The sequence below is a fragment of the Ammospiza caudacuta genome, chromosome 7, assembly GCF_027887145.1.
Source record: "Ammospiza caudacuta isolate bAmmCau1 chromosome 7, bAmmCau1.pri, whole genome shotgun sequence".
NCBI lineage: Eukaryota > Metazoa > Chordata > Aves > Passeriformes > Passerellidae > Ammospiza > Ammospiza caudacuta.
Genome location: NC_080599.1, coordinates 39635928 through 39655262, shown reverse-complemented (window position 1 = coordinate 39655262; position 19335 = coordinate 39635928). Strand labels below are relative to the sequence as shown.

Below are 19335 nucleotides of genomic sequence, written 5' to 3'. Positions count from 1 at the left end.
GTGGTCAGGAATTGCTCAAACTTGTGCACATAGTACTTTGAAGCACCTTGGCAGATAGAGGCATGAAGAGTGTGTTTACCACATGAGCTCACTGACGTTCTGAGGGAGATAAAGTTTTCATATCTTTATTGTACCACCCTTATCTTTTTATAAAGCTAACCCTCATAGATCTTGCTTTTGAAGGGCCTTGGCAGAGATATTTTTCTGTTAATTTTAAGCTGAAGCTGAGTGGCAAAAACCCGATCACAAAACCCACTAAGCACAGTTTGTTTAAAACTGCTCAATATTGGTATCAGTTTATTGACTGTGGATTTGTCCCTCAATTACCAGTGCCCACGGTGGCAGGAGCTAATGCACTGCAAATCGCATTGGAGTGGCTTTATTAGATTTAAACTTGATACACGCTTATGTAAAGATGGAATTGTTTATGACCCTGGTTTGGCAGCCAGCAGGTACAGGCTGCATCAAGCTAGCAGGGCAGGAGCAATGTTCTTCAGTCCAGAACTTGTGCTGAAAATTTTGTCATGAGCTCCAGGGTGCAGCTTGCAGGCCCAAACCTGCAGGTCATTATCTGTCCATTCAAAAAGGAGTTAACTGGGACCAATCTGTAAAATGGTCCGAGAGGAGTAAATGGATATGAGCATGTGATACTCAGTAGGAGTCAGTTTTACTAACAAAATAGTTTTCAGGTAGCTAAATCAAAGCTAAGGCTATTCTTTTGTTATTCTTTTGAATACTTTTGTTCCTTAGTATTTGAACAAAAAAAACCTGCTGTTGATTTTTCTTTGTAAGATTCAGCTAGGCTTCCTACAGCACCTAAAATTGTTGAGGCTACTTGAGAAACTTTAGTTTCCAAATGATTGTATTAAAAAGTGCTTAGGGCTTCCAAAACCTTTGAGGGAGTTGTTACAAAGTGAGATACATAATCTGGGTGAAATGCTCATAAGCAAGATGCATATCTCTTCAGCTGAAATAATTTTCTTAATGCCTACAGGTACTCACTTTCACTAAAAGATTTCTTGGTTTAGCTTAAAGCTCTGGACTGAGTATCCTTCTGCCTCAGTTGTAAATAAGGAAAAGTTGCACTGCAGCTAGCAAGGTTGTAGTGGTTTAAAAGGGCTGTAAATAAGATCAGAGTTAAGCCAATAATGAGTCTCTTGAGACTAAAACTGTGCTAAACTCTAGGCACCTTTGAGCTGTGATTCTAGAGACCATGTCTTAAGAGGTCAGGACTGGCTTCTCAAAGGGCACCTGTTCCAGTGTGGACTTTAAAACCTGAACAGATTAAAGGGAAAGGTTGTGAACTGAGTCACAGCTGCCACTGTTGTTTAAACAGAGACTCTTTCCTAAGTGGCAGTTGACTGCAGCTACTTTTCTTCAGTAGAGCTACACAAGCTCAGACTTGCTTTAGGTGGCCTAACAAACTGGAGAGCCTGTGCGTGACAGAAGATTGAACTCTGCAGACATTGGTGTTGCTGGGTCAGATGTTTCACCTGTGGCAAAGGTGGTCATGTCCTTAGCACTTCTAATTTTGCCTCCCTTTCCATTCTCCAGGGAAGAAGTCAATGACAAATTGCGAGACATGCCAGATGGAACATTCCTGGTGCGCGATGCATCGACCAAGATGCAGGGAGACTACACTCTGACACTGAGGTGAGCACTGAGCACCTGTGGTCCCCTCAGCAAAGCCCTGAGGAGCTGTTGCCATTCCAGTGACAACAGCTGGCTGTGTGAAGCTTATGTGGCTCAAGCTGAGAGATGTTCCCAGTTGTGCACATCACAGAACAAGCAAATAAAGAGCCAGGTCTGGCAGTCAGTTCTGCTCTGTGCCTTGAGTCCTGTGCCTCACTAAGTGCTACCCTGAGGATCTCTGTGTAGATGAGATGGGACTCAGGGAGGAGAGCTGCTCAGGAGTGCTTCATGGTTTCAGAACTGCTAAGGTAAAAGGTGTTTGTAAATCAGGCCTTTGATTAATGGGAGAGTGTTGAGTACCTCATCAGCCTGCAGCTCTGGAGAACTGAACACAATGTCTTGGTAAAAAGACTATCTTGTGCTTTCTGATCCAAAGTTTAGGGAATATTGATTGGAGCCATGTTCTTTTCTTCATGTCTGCACGTGGCAAGTTTCCCAGAGCTGCCCCAGCCCTGTCTGCTGCAGTTAGGCAGAAGCCTCATGTGACTGCCTCTGGTGCCTTGCCCAGCCTGCCCAGCCACTTGCCTCTGACAGGCTCCCAAGGTTGATTGTTAGGGACAGGCAGGTGAGGCACAGAAGCCACAGCCTTTGTAGCACACCCTTGGGAGTTACTGTGATACGCAGGTACTTGATCCTGCCTTGAAATTCCATTGCCTTAGTGGTAGGTTTGATCCCAAGGGTGTAGTTAAAATTCTGCTTTAACTTCTACCTCCAAGTTCACAGGCTGTGTGCCAAGGTTTGGCATGATTTAGTTATTTTACTGAATTTTACTGAATTTTTGTCTTTAGGACGCAAAATTTTAAGTACAGGAGAAGGACAGAACAGTGTCTAAAGAGTCTGTTGTTGGAAAAAAAGGAAAAAAATAAACACTATATTTGGGGAAACCACTAGAATATATAAATCTGGATAACGACATGTACAACCATCTTGTAATCCTCAAAGGATATTGTAAATTCATGTATCCTGTATTAGCACCCATAACTCAAAAAGATTCATTAATAATTGTATAAATATGTATTCTGTTGTATACTGTTAGTGACCCTGAATTGCAGGAAATTATGGGTTTGGGTTTTCTTACAGCTCCTTTATTCAGCCTTCAGAATTCTCCTTTTCCCTTGCAAAACTTCTGGCAAAGCTAGGACTTAAATACCATAAGCTGGCTCCAGAATGAACACATAGGGAGAGATTTACTTTGGGCTTTGTTCCTGTTCAAATAATCTGATGATAATTCTGTGTGTATTGACTCTTAAACTACTTAATACTGCTGCTGTGTAAAGAATCGCTGTGAAGGTGTGCAGTGTGGGAGCCGCTCGCCCAGGAATCTCACTGGTGTCATCAGCCTTAGTGCTGATGAGGGATGGGAGGGGCACAGCAAAACCTCTGAATGACTGTGCTTTACAGGAAGGGTGGCAACAACAAACTGATAAAGATCTACCATCGGGATGGGAAATATGGCTTTTCTGATCCTCTGACATTTAATTCCGTGGTGGAGCTCATTAACCACTACCGCAATGAGTCCCTTGCTCAGTACAACCCCAAGCTCGACGTGAAGTTGATGTATCCTGTGTCCAGGTACCAGCAGGTAAGAGCTTCAGCAGACCCCAATGGCTTTTAGTGCAGAACAGAAAAAAATTGCAGATGCGTATAATTTTTTTTTTATTGGTGGTTTATTTTTGTGTGTGTTTTTATTTGTTTTGGTTGGTTGGTTTTTTGAAAACAGGATTTTTTTTTTTGCCAAAATTTTCATATTTGGCTTCACTTGCATCTTCCATCTAAGCTGCTACACTTTATCAGGTTTCCAGTCTCCATCTGAGCCCAACAGAGAATTTAAACCCTGAGAGGCAGCAGAGTTGAACCTCTGAGAAACTTTTTCATTTCTCCATGGACCCTGGTGAACCCACTGAGCACTGCTGTAACCAGTGCGACCCATATGAGCTGTGCAGGTGCTCACTCTGTGCATAGCCCTCTAAATTTTTCAAGAACATTTTTTAAACTTTTATTCATCAGCCCAAACCACATTTTTGCATTAAGGAAAAAAAAATGCATAGCTTTTTAGAAAAGTAAAAAAAACCCCAAACTCTGATCTTTAACTGAAGATTCTAAGCAATTTCCTTCCTTCTTTCTTGAACTGGGGATAGCAATCCTGAAAGCAAGGTGTGGTGTGTTTTTGGAAGTTTAGGATTTTGGCACGGCTCTTGGTGTCCCATAGTTCCAGTTCCTTGTGTCTGTAAACTGTGGAACATGTTTCACAAAGGAAGGCAGATTTAGACAGAGTGCTCTCTAAAAACTGGATTGTAAAGCATGATGCTAATATCTGTAAAATGCAAATATGCATAAGTGGACAAATGAATACTCTTAAGGAAAAGCTGCTTTGCTTGAAGACTTAACAGCTCTTTGTATGTGCAGGATCAGTTGGTGAAAGAAGATAATATAGATGCAGTAGGTAAAAAGCTTCAAGAATACCATGCTCAGTATCAGGAAAAGAGCAAAGAGTACGACAAATTGTATGAAGAATATACCAGAACTTCCCAGGTTGGTACTGCTTTGGCTCTTTGTGGAGTGTGTTTATTGTTGTTTAAAAAGCAAAGAGTTTTTTTAACACTGTTAGGGCTAATAAAGGCAGTGTAAGGAAAAAAATCTTAGTAAATTGTGGAATACAACAAGAAAGTTTCATATTTGATGAAAACACTGAATGTTGCTGTTGCTGATAGTCCTAGAGGTATGGTGTGGGGCAAAGAAGAGGAGCTGAACTTTTTAGTATAAAGTAAAAGCTGTGGAGAAGGCCAACACTTAGAAGCTTTACACTACTGAGTATTTCCAGCTGCCACATGCTGCAGTGAGAGTTGTAGAGGGATTTGTCCAGGTTTTTTGTGAAATCATGTGCAAGTCAGTTACCAGATATTATGCATTAAGGAAGTGTGAATACAGTATTTGGACTGCTTCTTGAAAAATAAGATAGTTCATATATGGGGAGGAGGTTTGCTGGCAGTCTTCCTGCAAACTAAGATGGAAAATATGACTAAAATGTTTGAGGGGTTTGCAGCCTAATAGAGAGCATTGTGTAGGGGAGGAGGGTAGACTTACAGGGAGTAAGTCTGCCTGGTTCTTTCCTGACCCTGCTCAGACATTTGACTGAATTTAAAGCTGATTAATCCTATTTTAACTAAGTGGGGGGAAAAAGTATCATCTTCTCAGTCAGTTTAGGGAACGTAATCGAGTCTTGCATTGTCATCTGTATTATGAACAAATGATGAAGGACTCTTTCCTCACACAGGAAATTCAGATGAAGAGAACTGCAATAGAGGCATTTAATGAAACAATTAAGATATTTGAGGAGCAGTGCCACTCACAAGAGCGATACAGCAAAGAATACATCGAGCGATTCCGCAGGGAGGGCAACGACAAAGAAATTGAGCGGTGAGCTCTCAGGTTCTGTTTGCTTACCTGGAAACAAGTGGTGTCCACACTGGCACTGCCATTACAGCATCATAGAAATCATATAAGCCACTTTGGAAGCTCAGTGTTTTCTGATACCTTTCCTCAAGGTATCTCAGCCTTCAGTAAAGCTCTCTTCTCTCAAAGAATTGCAGAGCTGGGAAATCTCTGGATTATTCTCTCTTAACTTCAGTAAATCAAGATACTGGGATGAGAACCAGGAAAGAACAGGAAATAATGATTTAATTTGCTTATCCCATTTCTATTTGGATTTGCTCAGAATATAATTCAGAGAACTCTGTACTTGCAAACTGTGAAATGTACATAAATCTGGTAAATCTCATTGTCCATAGCTGGTTTTGGTCGCTTTCAGAGAAGATAACTGTTTAGTAGCTGTCATCTAACAAATTCACTGAGTGCATTGTTTGAAACTGCCCTTCCAAGAGGGTATTAGCAGAAAAAGCTGGATTTGGGCCTTTGAAGAAAGGCCAGGTATAATGGCTCACTTGACATAGTGCTTTATGAACCACATTAGGGAGGTTTTTGGACCAGAAACAATTACCTGTAACAATTTCATTATGCACTTGGGGTGCTTCATTCTGAGTAAAGACAATTAAGAAGCAAAAGATGTAATTTTCCTGAGTCACACAAAACCTGCAAACTAATCTTGAATGAAGAGACAGGCAGCATTACTTCCTTGTAGCTCTTGATAGTAACTGAAGTTTGCATTTGAAATCTTGCTATTGCTGATGCCTGTGGTGGGCTTGCATAATTGATACAACAAAAACTGAATCTGACAGTGAGGGAAGAATCTGTTCTAGCTTACCTTTCTACAGAGAATTTCTTCCTGCATCTCTGCCAGAAGGAAATATATTCAGGTAAACTGAAGGTTGCAAGCCCTCTGAGAAGAGGTCTTTCCTGTCACTTATACAGTAATTTTCATGTGAGGATGAGGTGGTCAAAGGGAGGAGTTGCTGTTATGGTAGTTCTTTGTTACTCTTCTGTAAGTGCCACCAGTAGGTTCAGTCCTTCTGGGCTGGTTTGACCTCTTCTCTCCTATTCATTTGCAGGATAATGATGAACTACGAAAAATTAAAATCACGCCTGGGTGAGATCCATGACAGTAAAATGCGCCTGGAACAAGACTTGAAGAAACAAGCTCTGGACAACCGGGAGACTGATAAGAAAATGAACAGCATCAAGCCTGACCTAATTCAGCTCCGCAAAATCAGAGATCAGTATCTTGTGTAAGTAAGCCTGACCCATACCTCAGAATAGTGTCTCTGATGAATCTGATTAATGGCTGTTTCCATCAGGATAATTTTAATTTGAATTTTCTTTTCATAACCAAAGTTCTGTTGATGTTAAGGTGCTACAGTCTGGCAGGGGATGTCTGAGAGCTGGTTGGCCTCTTCATGACTTCATTATTTAAAGAGCCAGCCACAACTAGGTGCACAATCTGCAACTCCTGTAAATAAAGAATTTAAGAAAAATTAGTTATAAACAAAACCTTTGATTGCTAATACAACAGATGGTAGTACTTTTTTTCTGTTATGTTGTTTATATACACACTTGATTTCACCACTGTTATCCAGCTCCTGATGTCCCTGGGCTGGACACAGACTGTTTCTCCTGTGTCTGAGCTTCAGCTTGCTCACTAAGAAAACCCATACATGTCCTCTAATGTATTAATGTTCTCTTCTTCTGGCAGATGGCTCAATCACAAGGGGGTGAGACAGAAGAGAATAAATGACTGGCTGGGGATCAAAAATGAAAATATTGATGAGTAAGTGTCAGTATACATATGATTTTATTGAGAAGTGTTCCATTAGTAAGTGTTTTCTCTTGTGGGGTTGGTAACAAAAACTACCAGTTTCTCAATAAAAGACTGGAGTCATGTGATGTCATGTGAGGCAGCAACTCTGCTGAAACATGTAGGATTAAAATTAAGATCTAAGTGGAAGCCTTTAATATATGTTTGTTAGGAGCCCAACCTCCCAATTTGGGCAATTCTGGTATTTCTTTGTATGATTTCTGTGAAAATAACTCTACTTATTAACTCCTTTACTGATCACTGCTTAACAAATGTATCCTTTCAGCACATACTTTGTGAATGAAGAAGATGAAAACCTGCCACATCATGATGAGAAGACTTGGTTTGTCGGGGATCTCAACCGTGTCCAAGCGGAAGACTTGCTCTGTGGGAAACCTGACGGAGCATTTTTAATTCGCGAGAGCAGCAAGAAAGGATGTTATGCTTGTTCTGTGGTGTAAGTCTCTTTTCCTTTTTGTTCCTACTACTCGATTCTTAAACCTCTACCAAAGCTCTTTATTTTGGAGAACAAAAGCGAGGCCTTGCTTAGGCCTACCCAGTGGAATGTGTTGCATGATTGCAGGAAGACAGGCATGGTAAGAGCTTTGGAACAAAAATGTGCTTTGAATGTGCAATAACTGTAGTCCTGCAGCCTCTGCACTTCCCACAGTAGTTAGTACAAAGTTCTGAAGTATCCCAACTTGAAGCTCTGTAGCAAGGGCCTAAGTTAGGGCCTAATTCTCCCATATTCTTCCCTGCTAAGGGACACATGGGAAGAAGTAAAACAGGGCTATAAAGGTGTGGCATCTTCCATTCTCATTTTCAGACATGCCCAATTCTAGATCTTTTTCTTGTATATGTAAGGTAATGGTGATGTTTCAGAGGATTATTTGTGAGCAGTAGCTTTGATGACATTCACACAGACTTGCATTGATTTCTTGTATTTCACATCATTTTATGCTGGTGTAATGAAGGTCAGAAATACTCCAACTCCATTATCTAAAAATCCTTCAAGCTTGTCCTGGAGTCCAAAATGGCTTTCACTGATTTATTTCACATGAGGTTAATTGCTTCTGAGCACAAGTCTGAGAAATGAATATATGAAGGTTTAGCACCTCAAGGTAACTGAAGACTGTAATATCTGCTGTGTTCCATGTTCTGTTCATTGCAGTCACTCAAGTGTTGGGTTCATCAGATGCTTTTGTTTGGTTGGGATCATGCTACAGGCTCAAAAAGGGCTGGCACAAAGTAACCTGTTCCTACTTGTGACTGGGATTGTAACAGGCTCCAGTAGAGGGATTACATAATACCTGATCTTTCTGGCAGATATATTTTTCCAGCTGCTTTGGAATCGCTGCGCTCCGGTAGCTGCTTTGCCAAGTTAGAGACTCGGTCGCTATGGCTTCACATAATGAATCAGCTTGAACCTGTCCCATGCTTAACAGTAAAAAATGCACATGGAAGGTTAGCCCCTGTGTTTCATGGAATACTTTGCAGGTCCTGATAATTTGTGGGTTTTGGTTTTTTTGCTTAGTGGAAAGATTTCTAGGTGAGTTGAGCACAAAGTCATCGCTGACTTCGGGTGCTTGTCTTCCTGGTTCAGTTATTGACTTTTTTCCCAAGGACCATTTGGACAACAATGCAGTAGGGAATTGTACTGCTGGGATGGAAGAGCCCTCTTATGTGGATTATTATGCAAGAGTGTTTAATCACATGCCCTGAAGCCCTGTTTCTTCACAGACTATATTAATCTTCTCCACTTGCATCTACTGGGTCTTCCATTATGTAATCCGGTGACTGGCTGAGATGCTGCATTAGTTAATTGTTAATAGACTTGTCACTTTGGGTTTGTCCTTTTATGTTAAACTCTCCTCTTTCCTTTCCTTGCAGAGCTGATGGAGAGGTGAAACACTGTGTGATCTACAGCACTCCAAGAGGTTATGGGTTTGCAGAACCGTACAACCTGTACAGCACACTTAAGGATTTGGTTCTTCATTACCAGCAGACATCCCTTGTCCAACACAATGATTCCCTAAATGTCAGGCTTGCCTATCCTGTCTACGCACAGATGCCCCCCTCTCTCTGCAGGTAAATTTTGGGGAGGAGGAAAGCATTGGCTTATCTTGGATTCTTTTCTACGATTTTTATTAGAACTCGGAGGGCATTCTTTCTCCTTAGACTGCTTGTTTTGCACAAGAAGTGATTCTGTGAATGTGAATCAAAAAGAGGCCTAGCAGCAACAAGACGACAACTTGGGTGTAGGTGTCCTGGTGCTACCTTAAAAGCTCAGCTGTGCTTTTACACCGATACTTTTGTTTCCTTATGAGGGGAATAAACTCAACGCAACGCATATGAAAATACTGGAAGCAGAGCATCATTTTATGGAGATGATTTTTTGCCAGGCACCTTCAGTGGAACTTCTAATTGGATTTTGTTTTCTCTTGTTCTAGTAGACACAATTTGAAGCCTCTAGCCGAGGCACTGATAATGTCTTTCAGTCTTAAACTCCCAACAAACTAGGGGGAAACTCTGCCACAGCAATTCTTCTCTGCTAATTTTTAGCAGCTTCACTGCGATTCAGCCGGACTTCCAAAAGAGGGCTTGTCTTGAGGTAGCGTGGAATTTGGTGAGAGAAGACCAAAGGAATTATGGGAAAGCTTCAGGTTTTTATTTAAATGGAAAAATGCTTGTAAAAGGAAAGTTGCTTTATTTTTTTGCCAACAGTAATGAAGTTTTGGTTTCAATGGCACTACAGGTCTTTGCTTAAAGGAAACATAACCAAACTGAACCTGCCAAAACTTTGTTCGTTGCTAGATCGAGCACTTACAGGGGAGGTTGCATTAGCATCCGCACATACTTTCTGCACCAAAACTTGAAACAAATAAAAGGAAAAGCTAAACATTGTCTGGCTTCAAAACACTAAATTTGTCTGATCTGATGTAATTGCTCACTCTCCTCTTTCTTCACTCCCTCTCCCTCCTGTTCCTCAGCTTGGGATTCTGTTTCCGGAGTTTTAATGATACTGTGCTTCAGAATGTAAACCAGAATGAAGCTTGCACTGACCTGCTGCAGGTCTCTTGCTGAACAGTGACAGACTCTTGTAACACTTGATTTTGGTACAGAAGGGTCGGTGTAATCAAATGCTCCTGGATGGCTTATTGTACCCAGTTCTTTGGTGGGGTATAGTTACTCCCAGCTGAAAGAAGTGAGCATGCTAATCCTAGATCTCCTCTGATTTGTTCTTTGTGGGCTGGGTTCTGAACTCTCACACCACTGCAGCCAAGCAAGATTTTACTCTGGTATAATCTAAATTCCCTTGTAGTTATTTTAGACACGATGCAAAACACAGGAAGGGATGAGAGCCATACTCCTCAGTTACTGGATGCCTGGTACCATCCTTTGGCAAGGGCTGCTGTCAAATACTGGAGCGGGTAGTCCTGGGCTTCATCAACTACAGCAATCATCAAATAAATCCCCTCCCTGGAAAGTGTACAAAGCAGCTTATTTCCATTCCTTAAGCTTCTAAAATGAAAAAGAGCTAAGTTTGGCAAACTGAACCACTTGGCATCAAAGCACAACTGGCAAAGTAATTGTTCAGCGTGCAACCTTGAAAGTTACTTTTGTTCCCATTACTGGAAGCGTTTCCCTTGCAATGCACCCATTGTGCAGGACAGGAAGCAGACAGTCATGCAGGTCTGAGAATGCTGGAGACCCGTTTCTGACCCTGGGGCTGATTTCCTGTTCCAATGGCTTTTTTCTGTAATGCCTGGGCAGTAGTGCCAGGCTTGTTGATGTATATTGTTTACACTAGAAGTATTATTTCACTGAATGTCTTGAATTTACAAGTAGGGAAGTGACAAGGCTGGAGCACTGACAGCCATTGCAGGAAGGGTAGTCTGGTTGCCTGGCATGCCACGACATTTTTTATTTTGCACTAATGACCCTGACGCATCCCAGATACTTCCTAATTGGCCAGAGTGCAATCTTCAGGCAAGGAATTCTGTAGGTGCCACTTTTCTCATTTAAATAATACCCTACAAGGCTTAACCAAATCTCAAAACTGTGTGAGAGAGGAATAAAATTCACATAAGCTGCTATGTCAAAATGAACGACATCTGTTTGCGTGTCCCTTCTACTTCCCCAGGAAAAACGGAAAAATGAGACACAGCCCTTGCTGTTAGTGGAAATCTTGAATGATTTCCTCAGTGGTCTGTGGACATGGAATTTTTTCTTGGCTAATTTGCAGTTCTAAACTGGTAGCTGTACAGCTGCCATTCTCACACCTCTCAGGCATCTAGCATTCCCTTGATGCTGGGCTGAGACCAAAAGCTCAATGAAAGAAATCAGTTCAAAGGCACAAATGATAGCCAGGTGCCTCGTGCCTGCAGAATAACCTGTGTGAGAGGAGTGTCTGAATTTTCCCTGCCCTTGTGATCTCTCTGCACTCTCTTCCTGGCAGTGTTAACATTTGAGGCTGATGAGACCCATATTTCTGATCCCTGCTTTTGTAACAGAGGTAACCTGGCCAAAGTGTTTCACATCTGCCCTAATTTCAGGTCTGCCCCAATTTCAGGTAGGGCTCAGATTTGTTTTAAACAGGCACAGCTCTACTTCCAGGCTCATAAATCCTGGCACACCCTCGCAGTCCTGACAGCAGCAGGATAGCAGAGCAGGGCTGTCTGAAGTCTCCCTGTGGTGGAATCTGATTGATCCTGTGAGGTCTGGTCCAGGCTCCAGCCCTGGCTCTGCCAAGGTAAATACAGTGTAATTCCATTAGCATCTGTGAAGGTAGCTTGGCTTTATCGTGGTGTGAGTGAGTTGGGACTCTTGGCCCTTTGCTCCCCGAGCTCTTTTTGCTGATCACAGGTGATGTATTTGCTGTGAATGATGGAGCCAGGGCCAATAAGCCATCCTGAAGTGTTCTTTGAAGTTCTGCTTTGCCCAAACTTTCAGAGCAGGGCTATGGGCAGACGAAGCCTGCTTTCATTGTACTGGCTCCATTATTCTGAGCAGTCTCCTGAGGCTGTTTTGCCACTGTCTCTCCCTGTGTGTGGTTTAGGCACCTGAAGTTGCTGCCACAGTTCCCCATTGACTCACACGTGCTATTGCACAGATTCTTTCTGCAACTATTTTGCACTCACAGAAAAAATGAAAATTGCTATAAAACCAACTGACACGTGTAGCTGGTGGGATCTATGGGGCAAGGGCTTGGTCCTGCACCTCTCATTGTGCTTGGCCTAGTTCTGTTTGCTCAGTAGCATTAGACCTGTGAGAGAACCCGCAGCTTCCAGGAGCTGCTCTACACTTGCATGACTGAGAAATCAGAAATGGGCCTGTGAGGTGCAGGATTACACCCCAGGATGAAAAGCAGCTGTTAAGCCTGAAACAAATACAGGAAATGTGAACAAAGAGGCAAAACAAAGAAACTCAAGTTCTTTTAAAACAGTAAGATGTAAGAAGGTTTTAATTTTAAGAATCAGAACATCAGGAGGAAAGGGGCAAGTAGCCTCACTGTCGTAGCAGCCATCTGGTACCAGGCTGCAGTTAAAGGAACATTGATCTCACTGACCCATGTTGTATTAAATATATATGTAGAGTTGAATAAATAACTTTTGCACAGTGTTAAATGGGGGAGGGGGGAGGGGATGTTGAAACTCGAATATGCACAGTTTCTTCTAATCTGTTTTGAAGTATATTTGCAGGGAATTAGGGGTGTTTCAGTATTTTGTGTTGATATGGATGGAAATCAGGTCTGCTTCCACAGTTGCCATTGGCCCCATTGTATCAGCCACGAGTGCCATGTTTTTGAAGTTAGTAACTTATAAATCTTTTCCCATTAGTTTGTCTGTTAATGGCAAGAAATCTGAGCATGGGAAGAGCCAACCTAGAAACAAGGAGGATATCCCAACAGATGCTTCACTAGTGTGTGAAGCAGTAATGTGCAATTGCCACCTTCTGCTGCTGGAGTGCTCTAGTTTTGGGGGGTTTTATTTCATTCCCATCAGCAGTGAAGTGAATTGCTGCTTTGCACCGTTGGTAGTTGCAATCTAGAGTTATATCCAGTATAGCCCTTTGTCTTATGCCAAAAATAAAATGCTCTTTCCACACTCATATCTCTCTTGAGGTGGCAGATGTTCAAGAAGTTTTCCATTTAATGTGATGGGCCTGATTCTTTTCTTGCTGACACTAGTGTTAGCAAGACTTCCACAACCAAAAGCCATTCCCAGGAAAAAAACTTGCATTTAATCACAGCTGAATTCTAGTCACAGCAGGGCAAACATCAAAGTTTTTCCCTTGCAAAGCCAGGCAACTGTGATGGGACTGTGGAAATGAATGTTGACACTTAGAGCTGTTTTGGGGAGGACAGGAGAAGGATGAGGGTCTTGGTTGCCCCAAATCCTCGGCTCTGTGCAGGCTTAGGTGGCACCATGTCTGTAACTGAATGCTGTGGCTGTTTAAAACAGCAGAATTGCTATAGGAGTGTCACACTTTAAGTTTGGAAAAGCCCCTTATTTGGTACTTGAACAATCTCGCTTCTGTTTTTGAATGTCTGTTTATTTTTTTATTTTTTGTTACACTAACAGGGAATAAAAATATGAAATGTTAGTGAGTCTTGGATGCTTGCTGCATTGTGCAGACATGAAACAGGTACCGCTTGTGGATCAGGAGGGGTAAGAGACAGACAGGTTCAAAATACAGTTTTACAAAGCACTATGATGGGTTTGGGGTTGTTTGGTTTAGACCATGTTTAAAATCAATTTTCCTTAGGTGTGTAGTTTCCTTATGGTTGATTTGCAATCTCAGCTTTTGCAATAGCAGAATCAAAATAACATTCCCGAAGAACAAAAATGCTGTGAAGGGAGGGGGTCAGGCTTGCTCAAATTCAGCATTCAAAGCAAACAGCTTTAGTGAAGAGGAAGGATCAGCACCCTAAAGCATCCCTCTGGTTGTAGTTTGAAGCAGGAGACAGACCATGAACCAGAAACCTCTGCCGGGCACCATGAAATAAGAGGAGATGCCAGAGCAGACCCTTCCCTTTGGAATAACCAGCTGTAATCTCCTTAAATGCACATGCAGGAGAGGTTTAGGGAATTGGTACAAGTCCTTGAGGAGCTGCTGCCCTTTCTGTATGGGAAGGGAGCTTGCACTGCTGATCCCTTGTTTCCTTTGGCACTGGGAGAAGGGAAGGAGCAGCCCAAAGAAGCACTGGCTGTTCCTCGGGAGGCTGGGCCAGCTCAGCCCTGCGTGAGCAGCAGCTTTGGATGGGGTTACGTGAAGTTTGGCCAACATTTTTGTGAATCTTGCATTCTGTGGGCAGAAATACTTTCCACCGAATGGGGGGGGGGGGGGGAAAGAAAATCTCTCTTGAAATCTTTTCAGTTCCTTCCTGTTTGTTCAAAGGGGCAGATTGGGAGCTTTAGCTTGTTAACTGTTTAGATGATGACAGTGCTTGAAGTGCTGGTCTTTGGGGCTGGCTCCATACAATTAATGCAGAATTTGCATTTTTTAAATTGCTATTGGCATAGACTCACCTTATTTTATGACTACACTCGCCATTTGTTCTAAAGTTTGCCTTCAAAAAATGTAACATGAGCTTCATAGGCAAGGAAAAAAAAAGTGAGACGGGCCCTTTTTGGTAGGAAAAAAACCACTTCGATGATCAACCTGTATTAGAGAAAGCAGCTTTAATTTGATGCCCCCTCCACCACCTTCCCTTGGGATTGCTTCTGTGAGATTGGCATTGGCAATGAGGGGAGGGACATTCCCTGTGTCCAGCAGCACCGCTGCCATGCACTCTCCAAGTGCTTGTAGCAAGAGGCTCGGGATCGTTTGGAGAAAGTTTCTGCATCCAAAGACAAAAGAAAAGGTCTCTAAGGGTGACTGTCACCCCCCCAACAGGGCTTGCAGGATGCTGGGGCCAGCCCTGAGCTGCCCCAGGTCTGTGCTGGCTGCAAGGGGGGGGCTCACCTTCAGTCAGCTGGGTCAGGGTTTGAATCTGTTTTGTTTTCGTGAGTGACTTCTACATCCAGCAAAGATCTCTTTGATGAAAACCTGTTAATTTTGTATATCTGGCTGTTTATTGCACCATGGGATTGTAATGGTCTGCATCATCCGTGTGTGTGTGTGTGCGCGTGCGTGTGTGTGTATATGTACTGTATGTATATAGATATATGTAAAATATATTCACGTACACATTTATATGCATTAGCTGTAAGTGGCACTGCCCCTTAAAAATAAAACAAAACTCACTGTTAGCACATTCTGCCATGTGTTTAGGCAGAATCGGGTTGGTTTCTTGTCAAACGAAAAGGAGTTTATTGTATTCATCTTGCATATGTGCTTCTGAAATGCTGAACTCTGGATTTCCTCGGGGGGGTTGCTACTATATTTGTAAGCAGAGTTGATTTGGGGTGTTATTTACTCTGGGACAAAGCATTCAACCGTGTCCCAAGCAAAGGCTTAGCAAAAGAAACCCCTCTTGCTCTCGTGTGAGATGCAGTGATTGTTATTACGTTGCAGTGGCCCCTCAGTGCCCCCTGTCCAGAGCTGATGTGCAATGGGTGGTGTTGGTGCGTGTCCCTTTGTGAGTGGACTCTTTGTACAAGGTGTGGTTCGATGTAAAGCATGAGTGGGTGTTTGATCTTGTGTCGAGGGCTGAAATAACAGCACACTCCTTTGTACAACCTTTGCATCAATGTTTCTGCTTTTCTTTGACTTCTTTTTTTCTTTAAGGGAAACTGCATCTGTTAAGAACCTGCTTCTCCAGAAGCTATTGAATTATTTTGTTTTCCAGATGAATTCCAGCATGTAACTTTGGTACTCTTGTTTGTTATTTGTGTAAAATCTGTTCTTCTGTCGTTTATGGTGTAGTCGGGGAGGGGGGTGGGGGGAAGAAAAGAAATAAAAAAGGAATTCATGTAGTTTAACTTTTAAAGAAAAGAAACAAACTGCTTCATAAGGAAACCAAGTGTATGTTAGTGTTTTCTGACAAGTCATCCTGTAGTTTCTAGCTCAGTAATGCAACACTGTACTTGTCACCGGGTGTGTTACAATTTTGCTGTACTTTCTTTTACTAGATGGTTGGGCTTTTAAATCCCAGACACTAAGCATCCTGGGCCTACTTGCTCTAGATCAAAAAAAAATGCAATAAAAAAAATTGCAATAAAGCACATTGACATGTAATGTTTTAGAAGGATGTACTGACAGCTGTTTCTAATAAATTCCGAACTGCAGCGTGGTTGGGCTGCCTTGGTGTAGCTGTGTCTGTCTCCCAGCCGAGGCCATGGGCATCATCTTGAACAGAAGCTTAAAAAATAAAAAAAGACTTGCAGAGGTCTGATTTCCTCTAGGCTGGAGAGAAAGCCCCTCCTGGGGCTGGGAGGAGGGAGGAATTCACGTAGCACACGCGCGCTCCTTAATGGAGCCTTCCCTGCGCTCCTTTCACGGCCTCTTCCGAGGGAGCAGCAGCCATCAGCAGTGTTCTGCATGGCTCACTGCCTCCCCTGCCAGCAGGGAAAGCCAGCTTTGGTGATGCCACTCTTGCTGCTGGGGGGAGAGGAGGGCATGCACCACTTGAGCAGACCTAGGAAAGGCATGGCTCAGCTGCATCCACTCACCTGGATTTTGCAGGACTTTGGGAAATCACTCTTTGCTTTCCCAATTGCTTCATGAGCACCAGGCATTGGAACAACTGAAAATCGGTGAGTTTGGGGGTGGTGTTGCTGATCCTCTTTCATTACAAACACAGGTGATGGCAGACCTGGGGGGATGTAGTGCCCCTTAAACTTGGCAGTCAGATGGGATACCACCCCATCATCCTCAGAAATTTAGGGGCAGTGGCTGTGGCTGTGTGTGGTTCGGGGTTTTTGCAGCCCCATGAGTTGACCTTTTTGCAGACTAACGAGCAACATTTTTCCAACCTCCTGAATCAACCTTTTTTTAAAAAAAATGCTGCATCAGCATTTTTCACAGGGCCATGTAAGCCTTTTCAGCTGCTGAGTCAGCATTCTCTCCAGCACCAGAGGCCCCTCCACCAGCAGGCAGGGAGCACCCAAGTGGGCAGAAAAGCCCCTGATCATGGTGCAGGGGAGCTGGGAGCACCCACATGGTGAGTTGATGGGCTCACTCAGTCATCTGCTATTATACGCAGCAAGGAGCTCTCCCCATGTTGCAGCTCCTCGGGGTGCTCCCTGCTGTCCTGCTGTCCTGCCACAGCACTGGAGGGATGCAGCCCCTTGGAAACATCACCTGGAACAGCAGCAGCCACGTGGTACCCGAGGGATGAGCCATGGGCTCTGTGGGCCAGTGTTCACTGCATTGGCACCCCCAGGCAAGAGGAGAGCAATGGGGAAACAGCAAGGAGCTGAGAGGACTCTGCACAGTGCTCCAGGGGCCTGGCTCTTTTTTATTATTATTTAATTTATTTCTTTTTAATAAGGGCTAATGAGGCAGAATTGCAGGAAAGATGTAAGTCACTAATTGGCGAATGGATTTCCAGGGCTTTGCCAGGCTGCTCGTTGTGTTATGAAAACATCACAGCCAGAGCCGGCGTAGGAAATTTCCAAGCAGCCCTGCTGACTGGATGGAAAGAAAAACACCTCCCAGCTCAGATGTCTTCTCAGAGAAAGGGCAGATCCCGAGGATTTTTCCATCCTCAGCAGTTCCACAGAGCTTCCTGCAAGCCCCCTGGGTCCCCCCCACTCACACACAGGACCCTTCCCAGTGGATTGGCACCCCCAGGCCTGGCACCATAGGGCAGGGCTACAGGATGGGTGGATGGACAGAAGTCCCCAGGCTGCTTTCATGGGATTTCTCTTCCACCCCATGAAGGAACCCACTGTAGTGGGAGATTCATGAGAGGATCTTGCCCATGGGAAAATAAATCTGTCAGGAAAATCCCAAACACCTCCAAAAGCCCATCCTCCCCCAGCCATAATGTCTTGATGTAAGGGATCAGGGTTTGGTTTGAAACCTGGGGCTTGCTGCAGCAACCAAGCTGCTCCACTTTTCCTCCTTGGTTTCATCTCTCAAAACAGACTTATTTTAGTCTAAGAGTTTAGTTTAACAGACACTGTGTTGCTGGGCAGCAGGAGCAACACAACCACAGCCATGGCTCCGAGTACCACAGTCATCAGTAAAGGGCAGGGTGGTGAGTGTGCAGCCAAAATCCATGAGGGATGTGGTTCTTTGTCCCCTCCATCCCAGTGCAACATGCACAGCTGGAATGTGGGATCCATCAGGTGCCTCTGCCGTGAATGAAGCACCTGAGCCTGGAAATGCAACTGGGCCAGCTGCTTCTCACACCAGTCCCACTGGGTTTGGGGTTGGGGTGAATGTGAAGGTACCCAAAATAGAGGGAGCTGCCTGAATCCCACAGTTCATCCCTGTGAGACATGAGATGCAGCATTTCCCTCCTTGGAGCATCAAGTCCAAGCTTGGAGCAGCAGTCAGCAGTTTTCAAATGATCTGCTGGATTAGGGTTGGCCAGAGACCCAGAATCCCCATTTCATGGGCAATCTCATCCTCTTGCTTGTCAGGCTTCATCCAAATTGGAACAAAATGGTAATGTACAAAATTTGACTCTGGAAAATACTTTCAAGAGGGGGAAAACACATCCCACACTGATTTTTGTTGAGCTGGCACAGTCCCACACCAGTATTAGCCTTTCTATATCAATGCTATCCATGAGCCCAGAAGGGTTGGAAGGACAGAGGCTTCACTCTGACCAGCACAATCCACTTCCCTGGCTACTATTTTCTCCACATTTTATCTTGACTGTTATTTTCATCAAATCTGTTCTTTCTGATGGCAAATCTTTCTTGCCAAGATCTAGTTGACTTTGAAGAGAAGGGAGGGGTAGGGGACAAAATGCCAGGGCACCCTCTGCATGGTGTCTCTGTGCTCCCTGGGCAGAAGGTGTGCAGAAGGAGGAAGAAGAAAAGGCTGCAGAGCACCAGCCTGGGTTGCTGCCCACTCTCCTGCCTCCAAACCCATCCTTGGTGGTGGTGGTGGCTCCTGGGAAACACCTTGGCCATCTCTGCCCAGTCACTGGCATGTTTCAGGGCAAAACCCAGTGTGGGTTCCAGCTCTCCTGTGCACAGCCACCTGCCCCAAGCCCTTCCCTTCCCTGGTCCCACCAGACCCAAGAAATCCCCCCCAGATGAGGGGCAAAGCCTTGACCTCTCCCTTGGAGCAGGAGGAGGCAGCTCCTCACATCCAGCTGGCTCAGCCTCCCAGCCCTGATGCAAACTGGAGCAACTCAGGGTCTGAGAAGAGGGATAAGGAGCAGGAAGAGAAGCATGAGCTGTCACAAGGCCTCGGGGGCAAGCAGAAGCATGACACATGGTGGAGCATCTTCAGGCAGACTAGGATGGGTGCCAGGAGGGCAGGGGCCA

At 44.0% G+C, this 19335-nt stretch overlaps 1 protein-coding gene across 2 annotated transcripts in view; it reads left to right on the top strand.

Annotated features, from left to right (window-relative positions):
• PIK3R3 (phosphoinositide-3-kinase regulatory subunit 3) overlaps nucleotides 1-16166 on the top strand; it is a 76943-nt gene extending 60777 nt beyond the window's left edge. For both annotated transcript variants that reach the window (XM_058809026.1, XM_058809027.1), the window contains 8 exons: nucleotides 1555-1653; nucleotides 3094-3274; nucleotides 4099-4224; nucleotides 4967-5109; nucleotides 6198-6374; nucleotides 6839-6913; nucleotides 7227-7397; nucleotides 8831-16166. In XM_058809026.1, the coding sequence (XP_058665009.1) occupies nucleotides 1555-1653; nucleotides 3094-3274; nucleotides 4099-4224; nucleotides 4967-5109; nucleotides 6198-6374; nucleotides 6839-6913; nucleotides 7227-7397; nucleotides 8831-9032 (1174 nt within the window). In that variant the 3' untranslated portion in view covers nucleotides 9033-16166. The remainder of the gene's footprint in view (nucleotides 1-1554; nucleotides 1654-3093; nucleotides 3275-4098; nucleotides 4225-4966; nucleotides 5110-6197; nucleotides 6375-6838; nucleotides 6914-7226; nucleotides 7398-8830) is intronic.
• Nucleotides 16167-19335: the final 3169 nt, after the last annotated feature.